The sequence below is a fragment of the Triplophysa rosa genome, linkage group LG19 (assembly GCF_024868665.1).
Source record: "Triplophysa rosa linkage group LG19, Trosa_1v2, whole genome shotgun sequence".
Taxonomy (NCBI): Eukaryota; Metazoa; Chordata; class Actinopteri; order Cypriniformes; family Nemacheilidae; genus Triplophysa; species Triplophysa rosa.
In genome coordinates, this window is record NC_079908.1 from 10,182,392 (window position 1) to 10,194,830 (window position 12,439).

Here is a 12,439-nt window from a genome sequence, read left to right on the forward strand (position 1 = left end):
TAAATTGTGGGTTTCCCAAATAGGAAATCCGACTTTAAGTTTGTTTTTTTGCACTTATCTCGTATTCCATTCAACTTGAATGAATTTCAGTTCCCAGGCCATCGATTTTAGGATGCTGGGTGTTAAATCAAGTTGACACCTGTCAGTTATAAAGCTATGGCAGAGACATTCTGAAAGGGATATGTATATTTACACATTGCCAAGCATTCATATTGAGTGTTCATACTAATGCACGTATAAATGCTGTTCAGTTCCGCTGCTCTTTGTCCTGTGTGAACAGCCCCCAACCACACAAACACAACACGATAGCTGTGAAAATGAATAGGGGTCATTCAAATGCCAAAATATGCAAACTTATTATTCTACTTGTGTTGAACTGAATTTCATTGTTTTGAGATGAGAATCGCATGTAATGTGTTAAGTCCATTTATTTTCCACATATTTCATATTTGTTTCATATTCACAACATGCAAAGCACCAAATAGTGCAGTCCGTTCTTCTACTGGTTATCATTAATGTATGCTCATTAAAATCATACCATTATTTTTCATATGCAACTGTAGTACAAAGCCATGCCTCCATCTTCATTCTGAAGCACTCACTGGGTCCAGACCAAATCAAACAGCTGCATTGACTGTGTCTGCATTGAGAAGAACGCCTGAGATGACGTGTATTACTGTATAATAAGCTGTCTTCACCTGCTACAAAGAGCATCCACAGTTTGCAACAGCTTGCCTGCTTATTGGAAAGATGGAAAGAATATTCTTGTCAAGAGAGTCCATCGGTCTAGGCACATAAATCGACACCAAATATTGGAGCAAGATTTAGAAGTAGACAGATATGTGCTAAATATGTATGTACTTCTTCCATAAAAAGTGAGTTGTGGTTATTTTGGTGAAAAGCCAATAATGTGTAAGTTAGATCCTCACCGAGGGGTTAAATGCTGTATTGTAACAGCCGAATGAAATATCGTTTTATTTTTTAAATGAAGATGCAACTTTGTTTGAAGTTTGAAAAGAATGACTCTCCCCAAACACACACGTATTTTGGGTCTTGTTTGTATGTTTGACAAATGCCAAAAAGACAGTGCTAGTTAGTTTAAATGTGATATCACACATACCCCAGCCTACGGACGGTTGCGTCCTACCCCAAGTTACTTCTACCCCTCTACTTTTGTTTATTCCCTCGCTTGAAACGTTTAAACACCTCACCTCTGCATGTCCTTGTGGTCAAGGTTTAATGAGTGCATGGTACAAGCAGCAGATGAATTTATTCCTCCAGTCAGTGAAAGTGTATTTTTTTAACATTCAGCAATAAAAAAGAAATACCCCATGTCCATTCTTGAAAAATGCTAGAGGATTAAAAAAGAGAGACACACGCCACTGTCATAGATTGTAAAAAAAATAATAAAATGAAACACCTGTTCATATGAGAAAAAAATCTTTCTTGGTATCATTTTGACACATGTGCCCTATCTGACCTGTTGTGCGTCTTGTCTGTGTCAGATTTTTACAGCTGTCTCTTTCCGTTGACGGAGTTAGAGATGAAACGCCGATCCCGTGCCAAAGGATTTGCCATTTCCACTGACACAAATCCAGGAATGCTGGGAAGAAATTCATTCTGTGTGAGCAGATGCCAAATACTGATCACGATATCAGACTTTTGCACCACGAGTCCAAAAGTCTGAGTTCACATTATAAAAGCTTTGATTGCAACTCTAATTATTATATTATTTCATTTTGTTTTTTAGTGAGGCTTTTTGTTTGGTTTTGTGACATTACAATGTACAAATTTAGCTGAATCTAGTGGTGAGATTGTGAATGGCAACCAACAGCTCACTCCACGGCTCTCCCTAAATCCTTGGTGTTTCGAGTCAGATCGTGGACGTGGCTTGTTGGTTTTGACTAAATCCTTGTTGTTTCAAGTCTTACGAAACCTTTACCCTAACCCACACCCTAACCCTAACCTTACTCTAACCATCTAAACTACCTTTGATTGTTAAAATCGCCTAAAAATAACACTGTTGCGTGATGACGTCAGACTCGAAACACCAAGGATTTAGTGAGAGCCCTCACCTCCACCTCTACCTTTCAAAGCACTACGGTGGCTGACACAGAACTAAGACGTAGTTGCGTTTTCACTTCTTTGTCGAAGGAGAACATGTATTTAAGAAACGGATAACACGGATCATCAGGTTTTGTGAAAACTTGTGAAATCTATGCCAGCTCAAGTACATGCTGTCAAAAGGGGTCATACCAAATACAAAGTAATTATGATGTTAAATTAAAATGATTGTAAATCAATTTTCCACTCAAATATTCGTGTTATAATAAAATATATTACAAAGTTAGAAAAGTGCATACAAGTGCAACCATGTTAGCATTGAGCAAAAACTATTTTTATTTTTAAATTACCTTTTTAAAACGGTGTTTCACAAATTATTTAAAGCCACAATATGGAATATTTGGACCGCTAAATGGCGCACTTTCGAAACAACAACAAAAGGCGAAGCTAAATGACGTTACGTGGGAGAGTGGAATTATGTGACATGTCGTTTTCACCATCCACAGGCGTATGGAGATCGCCCATCATGTTCACGGACGAGGTAATGAATTCATTTTATTTTATGTCATCGTAATGAATTAGCTTGCAGGAAACGTGGAATGTAATGCTACGTTAGCCCGCGACTGATACTGGACTTTGTCAATTGATTTGGTAGCATAATGCTACACAGTTTTACGTGTTTCAAACAATCATACAGTCGTCGTTTAAAAAGTAATTTGGAACGAACCCACAGCATTTACAAGTAACGTTATTGGCTACATATTTTTGCGCAACATATACTGTATTTCATAGGGTAACTGCATTCATAACTATACAGATAATCTGTGCATGAGTATTTCGTGTACAATAAAAAAATGTGCTCACCTGTCTATTAAAACACATGTGAGAGTGGAGTCTCTGTCGAGTTCAAGTTGGTCGCGAAGCTCTCTCTATTTAGAAAACGCCTCGCTGATATTAATCTTAGTTTTATTTTTTTGTTTGTCCATAAGCCTGCTTGCCTCGTTTGGCCTACGCTTATGCTTTTTTGGGTTTTCTTTACTTGCCAAAGAGTAATTGTGATCCATAATAACAGAACAACAGATGCTGCGTCCCAGATGCTGTATAACCACTTCCGCATTTGCGTGTTGCCGTGGTTTCTACAACCGGAAACTGAGGGTAGTGCGGAGCATCGGATATTAAGTCACTGATATGCGACAAATACAAAGGAGACAAGGGACGGGCCATTGTTTTAAATAGGAATTTCTCTGGATTTGCACATTCTTGGGAACATTTGGGATAATGTAAGTACACAACTGCATGAAATATATCGCACTGTGCAAGTGATTTTTGGATATTTCATAACAAAATTCTTCCATATTGTGGCTTTAACACAAGAAAAGTAAAGGCCACTCTGTAGGTCACTTAAACACTCTGTGCTTCACAGATTATTCTAACAGTCAGAAAGCAGAGGAACGAGATCAGAGTGACTGCGAGCGACTTGTTCCCTTCACTCCAGCTGCACACATCTGAGCCGCAGTGTTGAGTCCTGTAAAACATTTCCAAGACATTCATCTGGGGCTCATCATGGGCAACACGTTTCTTTCTCCTCGATGACCCTGATCAGCTCTGGGTTTTATGTGTTTCTGCGCTCTCCGGTCAAACATGAAACATATGCTTCACTATACTGTTGTTATAGCTGCCAAGTAAACTTGAACGTATAGCTTTATGGTAACTTAATTGTTGCACTCAGGCTTTTCTGTTTTTAGTTTCACGCTCATAACTTTAAAAGGTGATTATTTGACTGATTCTACAGGGTAAATGCAATAAACTGTCATATGATGAGTATGTTATCTCTAACCGTCACATATGGAGAAAGTTGAGGGGAAGGTCCGTGCTTAATGAGTTCATGTGCTGTAAAACCTACATTTTTAAATCTTTATCTGGAAAACCTTGCTCGGAATCTGACAAATTATGACATCGTTACTTATGAAGTAACACAATCTGAATGATCTGACTAGGTTTTTGCCCAGCCTCTAGGTTGTGAAAAGCTACATTTACTCTAGGCTCTCATTTTAAGATGAAGGTGTGGGGAATTTTACTCTCAAGGTGATAACCTGATAGGAGAGGCATTTGGGTTATAAACTTTGCAAATGTTGCTTCACCTTGAAATGTGTAATAATTTCCCAAATGATCTGGCATGTCTGTTCCCATCCACTCGCTGCCAAGCATCTGTTCTTCCAAAAGATGATCTCATTAATTTCAGATATGGTAACAAAACGTTGTGAAACACCTCTGACACATTTATTTTTCAAACTTGCTTTACAATACAACAGGTGCTCTGTGAGGGATGTGCTTTGATTTCCTAAATAACTTCATAATGGAAATGAATTGAATCGTCACTGTAGTTTAATAGAATGGATGTCCGGTTTCTTAAGAAACTTAAACAAAACAATTTAACCACAACCGCTATCCTGTCAGCAGTTGCTTGTTTGGCATCAAGCAGAAGTGTTACATTTGCATATAAGGAACAATTCAATTCCTGTAAATATTTCACAGTAAAAAATAATGGGTGTGTTGGGTCAAAAAGGGACAACCCCAGAATGGGGGGCGGTTTCCCAAACAAGGATTAGATTAAATCAGGACTTAATTAAATGAGAACGTTAAAGAATCAATGATTGTTGAGTAGTTTTAATGCAGTTTAATACTATTCAATGAAATTTTAATATAAATACAAATTAAAAATAAAATGAATTGTTATATTATAACCAAACACAGACCAGAAGTTAACTTTGGGCCAGGTGTGTGCGTCCAATGAAAGCGTTTATATTTGACCTAACAATGGCTTAAAACAACCCATTTGTAACAGTTAAGTTCGTCCCTTTTTGACTCTTCTTGAAAATAACCCAGAATTTGTTAGATGTTCTATAAAAATGATTAAATATATAAAACACGTACAATAAAAACTCGGACGACCTCAACTGACCCGGAGTTTGTAAGTAAACATAAATGTGCCTCTCTCCCACACGCACGCATGTTTTCTCGGTTGCTGCCATGTGGGTGTGTAAATATTTCCACGAGTTAGACGAGGCTTTGAAATTAAGGCTTTCAAAACCTCGATACAATCAACCACAAAGTAGTAATATGACGTTAATGTGACTCGACTTGACATCCGTTTAAAAAATGAATGGAAAGACATAAACAGTCAAATTGAAGATATGAGGAAATGCCGCAATGAAAAATACACCAACAAAAAACACAGTTTTCTAACATCGTATGTACACAGATTTTTTCCCCATCAAAGCTTACAATGTTGCAACAAGCAAAGACATGATGCATCATGCCTCCTATCCATCAATAAGGTTGACAAAATCTGTACACCGGACCTGCCAACTTCTTTCTAACCTAAATTTAGTTTTCGACAAGGCACACCTCCGTGCACACGATCCATCATGCATCTTTCCCACACACACACATCTCAAAACATCAGTTCAGTTCAGACACTTTCAATGTATGTTTATGCACCTTTATTGGAAGTCTTTTAGGGATTCTCCTCTGATAAATGTTCAACACATACCAGGAGACCAGGATCTTTAAGAATCCAGGTGTGGCAGTGAGATCAAGTCTCTGTTCTTACAGCTACAGTAAAAACTTGAAGAGATTTTTTAAATGCAGATTGCCCTCTAAGTGTAAGCGGTGGATGTAAATGACACACCCCAGACATGCTGTTATACTCCTGCTTTATAATTGAAAAGGCAAGAAAAATGTGACAGAATGATGCAAGAAAACTAGTCAAACTTTAAAGGAGCAATGTGGAGGTTTTAGCGGCATCTAGTGGTGAGGTTGCAAATTGCTCAACCAACGCCTCACTCCACTGTAGTTTGTCCTTTTAGGGCTACTGGTAGAAACAACATGGTGAATTCCATGTAAGGGGACCAAGCAGCAACTTTCCATTTTCGATTATCTGGGAGTGACGCGCTGCTAAGATGCCGACGGCCGGCTCTGCCCACTTTAAGCTTCAAAACAGCTCCTCAGAAACCTATGGGTGACGTCACGGACACTACGTCCATGTTTTATACAGTCTGTGAAGGGGACCTGCAGTGAATGTAGATAGAAATAGCTCATTCTAAGGTAATAATAACCCTTCATTATGTAAGGTCTTTATACACCTCTGAAGACATAGTTATGTATATCATATTGCATTTCTGTCAACAAATCCTCCAAAAAATTACACACTGTGTCATCATTCAATCACCTTTATGTTTTTATAAACCAATATGAGTTCCAAACTCAAATGCTTTTTGGAAAAGTATGGCTTCGACATTCTGATATTAATATCTCTTTTTGAAAAAAGAAAGGTTAGGAACGGCATGAGGGTAAATGATTTTTCATTTTTAATTTTTCAATTTTCGTTCCTGGCTGAACTATTCCTGTAAAGGCCATTAGTTTATGACAACACATCAAGGAATGTTAATTATCTTTGCATATTTAATCGCTTGACATGACAGGACTGGATGGAGAGACCGCACTCCCATGAAGGCTGAGCTGCTACCGATCCTCAGGATCTTCAGCCTCCACACGATCTGCTACAACGAATCAACATTTCCTCATCGTTTTACATTTGATTCATGGCAGCACATGATGGATGTTTCTGTGATCTCTGGTGGAGTGTGGCGCTTGTGAAACTGTGGTCTGTAACATCTGATGGTTTACATGTGTCCTGATGAAACAATACACTCATCAATCACTGAATAAATGGCCATTTCAACATTTCTGCAAAAACTTGGCGGCCGAGCAGCGTATTGTAACCTAAAACTGTCATCAGCCTTATCCTGAATGCTAAATACCCCTTGAAGAAATATTCTGGGCTATTCAACAACATGTCTATCAACACCACTAGTGTCCTGCTGGAGATTACCACAGAAAATTATTTCCATCAGAAGTTTCTTCTACAGTACAGTATAGTACTAGCAATATAAATGGGTTTGCGAATTGCAACCAACGGCTCACTCCACCCCTCCTTTCGAAGCACTACGGTGGCTGACACAGGACAAAGATGTCACGTTTTCACTTCTTTGTCGAAGGAGATAACATATTCAGAAACGCGCTCTGTAGAGCAGTTTGTCCTTTAGGGCTACATGATGAATTCCATGTAAGGGGACGTTGTATGTAGATAGAAATAGCTCATTCTAAGGAAATAAAAACATAACGCTTCATTATGTAAGGTCTTTATACACCGCTGAACACATAGTTATGTATATTATATTGCATTTCTGTCAATAGATCCCCAAAAATTACACACAGCACCTTTAACCAGAGGGCCAGTGACCCTTACACTGTAAAAAACAACTATAGGATTTACTTAATTTTTTGTGTAAATTTGCGCAAGTTTTGTACACAAGTAAATTTTACTTTAACATTTTTTGCTAATTTTTTTAAAGTACATATTACTTCATTTTTGTGTCAAGTTTTTGCACACAGTTAACTGTAAAAAAATTCAAAACTGAAAACTGAAAATTTACACAATAAATTAAGTCAATCTTACAAGTTGTTTTTTATAGTGTAGGGGGCCTCAAGAAGACTTATTTTTTTTAAATAAAAAAGCATTAAAATAAGCGAAAGCTAATACATCTTTCTAGTTGTGCCAAGCTCTAGAATATTTTATCGTGTAGAATGGTGAGTGGGGGGCTTCAAATATAGTTGTAGGCAGTAAGAAGGGGTCTTAAAGTCAAAAAGGTTGAAGTCCACTGTTCTAGAATAGTCAGACTGCAAAAGAGCTAATCAGACAATTCGATAGTTGCACAAGATGGCGCCGGTGAGTTTTTCGCCAGGGTCGGCAGTCTAGTTTCTGGTCGTATAACACTGTATGGGAAAAGGAGGATTTTGGCCGGCAAATATGGGTGTTTTTTTAGATAAAACAGAAGAAAGTTATATATCAGGGATAAGACAGATCCTCTTTACATTGCTAAGCACTTCGTTAATCCAAAACAACTCCATAGTTTTATATGACCAGAAATTAGTCTGCCGACTCTGGCGTCGCAAAAGCTCACCAGCGCCATCTTGTGCAACTAGCCCATTGTAAATCTGTTTATAATGAAGATTTGCTTCAATGAAGTACTGTCACAAAACTATTTAATTTAGATTTTAAAAGTTGATTTATCGATAAGCATTTTAATATAAAGAATTAAAATCACTGGGGCAAGTGAAACTGAGGAAGATCATTTGATGATAACAGCTGATAACTGCCATTTAAATCACTGATCTGCTGATAAACTCACTACTATAACGCAGTAGTGCAAGTGCACTAGCAAGTCAACAACAGCAATATCCATTAGTTTGGTGTTTATTGGTGCTTAAAACTCCACAATAATTAAACAGTACAACCGAATATAAAATAACATGTGTTGGATGTATCTGTGAAAAATGAGTTTAAAGTTTCAGGCCTCAAAGCCCAGCGTTTAACAACGGACAATCCTGCCAAGAATTCAGATCAAGTCTAATTACAGACAACACCACATAAGAGTTTTAATGAAACAAAACAATATTTTACACAAGCTCAAACTTCCATCCTACACAAAATAATATGTGTGTTTAATCTTCATACCAATAATAAGTAACTTTCTTTGTCCTTCTGAGATCAAAGAGGTCACATGAGCTTCATGGATCTCCTGACAGACATGTGTTATATGTGTTGTACTTTGACTGCAGTAAAGAAGCAATCAAAATGGTTATTCAAACCTTATAAACCTATATATCAAAGGAAATGAGGTGTAACACAAGACCTCCTTGAACGAAAGTGAATTTCTTTGATGTGCCCTCTTGATAAGAGCGCAGTGGATAAATATGCGCTCTACACGCCGAGGCTTGATTTTCCATTTCTTACCCCGGAAAAATTCAGATGGACATCAGTCAAAAAAAATGTTTATTTACACTGGCGTAGGTGTCAGGGGAACTGTACAGGCACGCCGTAGATTTAGAACTTGCATGGGGACAAAAGAGTTGCGTTCTTAGTTTCTTTGCGCATTAAAATAGTTTCAAGGGGCATCACGGACCCTGATAAAAATCTGCTGGGCCAAGTGCCGCATTTCTGTATTGATGTTGGATGTAGCCATTTATTTGTTGGAGCAGTTGAAGAATACATTGTGTTATAAATTACTAGCTATCTGAAAACTAGAATTTATTCACGAGGTGATAATAGAAAGCACATTCATCTTTATGACGGATGCAAGGTGTCATGTTAACATATTGACAGATAACATTCAGTGCAGATCCAACTCATTTCTAACAGATTTGAGTGCTTTTTAAGATCATATGGTCTTCTCGTTCACAGTGAATTGTTTTATGACCAGCACCTGCTCTTGAACATTGACCTGTTCAACCTTTAAAATGAGGGCAAGTAAATGACAAAAACAAATATGAAGTCATTATGCTGAGTTTGCATCATGTGACCACGGGTAATGTTCACTCCAGTTCAGGATTTACACTGGACAATCAATATCTTATCAAGGACACTTGGTAGTAGCCCTTTATTAAAAACATCCCATTAACGTATTAGGTTCTTGAATTTTGCTCATGCGCTGTTCTCTATGACGTCTTTAATGCCTTTACCTTTAATCCACTGGCCAGACACCTCAAGAATTTCCAGTGTGGGTTGGAAGGAAAACACGGAGTGATGGCCTGAAGTTGATTATATAAGAGAGGGCAGAGCAGAACTGGACACACTGCTGCTAGTTGCCGGTGTTGCTTTGGCTCCTGATTTGCCAGCTCTCCACGGTAACTATGAAGATCCTGTTTGTGATCCTGGTTTGCCTGATCCTGATTCTCGGCAGCTGTGCACAGAAGCCTCATCCCTGCAGTAAGACTTTCTGTCCTTGCCTGTATTAAAGGAACGAAACAAACTTTTGCTAATATGTTCAGTTTTTCAACAGTAAAACAGGAGAGGGTCAAAAAATCAAATTTGACAAAATGAATTCAGTAGAATTGTAGGATTTTTTGTTGAATATGTATTAGGTATCATGAACAAACAAAGACTACCTGCAAAGGGATAGTTCAACCAAAGATAAAAAGTCAGTCTTCATTTATTCACCCTCATGACATTAAAACCTGTATATGACTCTTTCTTCTGTGGAACACAAAAGAAGATATTTTGAAGAATGTCTTGGTGGTTTTGTGTCCATATGGAAGTCAATGGGGTCCGATGTTGTTTGGTTATCAACATACTTCTAAATATCTTCTTTTGTGTTCTGCAGAAGAAAGAAAGTCATACATACGTAGTAGTAAATGATGAAAGAATTTTCATTTTGGGGTTAACTATCCCTTTAAAAGTAATTCAACAATAAATTCTTGTTCTCTATCAATTAGCAGATGTTATCATTTGCACTCTTTTATTGATACTGATTGTTTTGGATATTTTAAACTTTTTAACTTTCATGAATTCCAGGGGCTCCTCCATTGCTTGAGGGGAAACTCACTGTGGTAAGTGACTGACTTGAAAAGAGCATTTTAAAGTATTATAGGTGTGATTTTCGGCCGTAAGAAACATCTCTTTCTTCTATTCAAACACAGCTCGTCCCAGGGGAGAAGATACGTGTTTATGAGAAATTCTATTATGATGCCATTGGGCAAAATGTTTGCGTTGTAGCCTATGGAAAGGAAGACAACAAGACCATCTTTGCAGACAGGCTTTTACTCTTCAGAGAGGTACAGTTAAATACCACAGCTTTTAACATGAATTGAAGATATTATATTGTATAATGCATCATTTGTGAATGTGTTGTAACTCCACAGGGTGTCAAGTATGATATCCACTATCACAACCAGACCTGTGTTAAGACGGCATTAAAGGAACCGTTCGTACCTATCGAGGTTCCCCATGATGCCCACTTCTTGCATCAGTTAGTAATAGGTAGCAGCTCTAGACCAGGAGAAGGACTGCTTGTTAATAACTGGGAAGGAATTGTGCCTCAAACAAAAGGTATAAGATGATATTATTTGCCGATTCTGAATGATGTAGGAACCAGTAGTGTTTATAACCTGTTGGTATACTGCAGAACCAATGATGACTGATTTTGTTCTTTTTCTATTTAAACTATACACAATTCTCACATATTGTCGCTGTCCTTCCGAAACCTTGGATGCCCAAATTCTCTATTTTTCTGGAAATGTACTTTTAAATGATTAAATTCTCAGTGACAAACATAAAGGGTGACTAATAATATTGTATGGCTAAAAATCACAATATATGGAGATATGAGGTTTTAGAAGGACAGCAGCGATATTCATTATGTGAGCATATACTTCATCTGTCCTCTGCAACTTATTTACAAGTTTTTGGTATGTTCATTGAGGCATATATAGCAGTTACTAAGTTGATCTATTTATTCTAACTTTTTTTGCACCACTATTCAATAGTGTATATTGTCTCTGATAAAGCCAGACATTTTAATAAAGCAGAAAGAAATGTAATGTTTTACGTAAAAACAATAAAATATATATTTAATACATTACTGTAAAATATAAAATATGTTTATTCAAATTATTTTGAAACACAATGAAACCATTAAAATCGGCAGTTGTTTTTGCTTAGCCAAACCAAATTTATTTTCCCTAACTAGTAGTCTTGTTCTCTTCTGCAGAGCACTACTTCATGTCCTTCACTGAGTTTGGCTGTCTACCTATCTACAGCATATATTTTACAGAGAAAATGGATGTAGACATTATGACAAGGTTAGTGTTTGGTCTGTCCCACACTGTTACCAGTTCTGTTTTCCATTATTACCAGTCACACTTTTATACCCAAGCCTGTAATCTTGTCTTTGACCTAAGCATAGACTGATGAAGAACATCAGGAGATTACGCAACTGTTTGCCTCCTAACCCATTACACGTGTTTTCACGTGTCTCTTCCTGTTTTCTTGCACGAATCACACGCACAATGAATAAATCACAACAAATGGGTGCCTTACGAACATTGTAAAACACCATTTCTTAATCCTGTTCTTCAATAACATTCAACAAAAAATAATGATTGGTAAATTGATGTTTGTCAAAACTAAATACACTAATGAAATAATTTCTACTGTTTCTAAAATCAAAGGGCATTGGTTGGTTGATAAGAATGTCATTCCTGGGTCCTTAAGCCTAAAATCTGAAGTTTAAGATTGACACGAATATTGTCAGATTTTGGACAATGGTTAACCCATTTTCTCTTATTGTAGCTTCTATGACCTAGTCAATGGAATAGAGGACCCTGAGGTCTTCATCCCTCCATCATTCTGTGATTCTGTGAAACCGCTGGAAGCCAAAGATGACAAAGTGACAAACTTCTTTAAAGCTCTCCTATAAGAGGACTGAGGACATATGTGTGTTGTGTGCCTATTCCAAACTGCACCCTGGCCATA

The 12,439-nt window shown here is 37.4% G+C and overlaps 1 protein-coding gene across 1 annotated transcript; it reads left to right on the top strand.

Annotated features, from left to right (window-relative positions):
• Positions 1-9,774: 9,774 nt before the first annotated feature.
• On the top strand, positions 9,775-12,383 carry epdl2 (ependymin-like 2). Its single transcript, XM_057361136.1, has 6 exons — positions 9,775-9,895; positions 10,481-10,515; positions 10,606-10,740; positions 10,828-11,014; positions 11,676-11,766; positions 12,257-12,383. The coding sequence occupies exons 1-6, from the start codon at positions 9,820-9,822 to the stop codon at positions 12,381-12,383; spliced, it is 651 nt and encodes a 216-aa protein (XP_057217119.1). The 5' UTR covers positions 9,775-9,819.
• Positions 12,384-12,439: the final 56 nt, after the last annotated feature.

Excerpts from the sequence above, each read along its gene's own strand:
- epdl2 (XM_057361136.1), top strand. The coding sequence starts at position 9,820 with ATGAAGATCCTGTTTGTGATCCTGGTTTGCCTGATCCTGATTCTCGGC. Across the intron at positions 9,896-10,480 it reads ACAGAAGCCTCATCCCTGCA|GGGCTCCTCCATTGCTTGAG; the intron begins GTAAGACTTTCT and ends CATGAATTCCAG. Across the intron at positions 11,015-11,675 it reads AATTGTGCCTCAAACAAAAG|AGCACTACTTCATGTCCTTC; the intron begins GTATAAGATGAT and ends TCTCTTCTGCAG.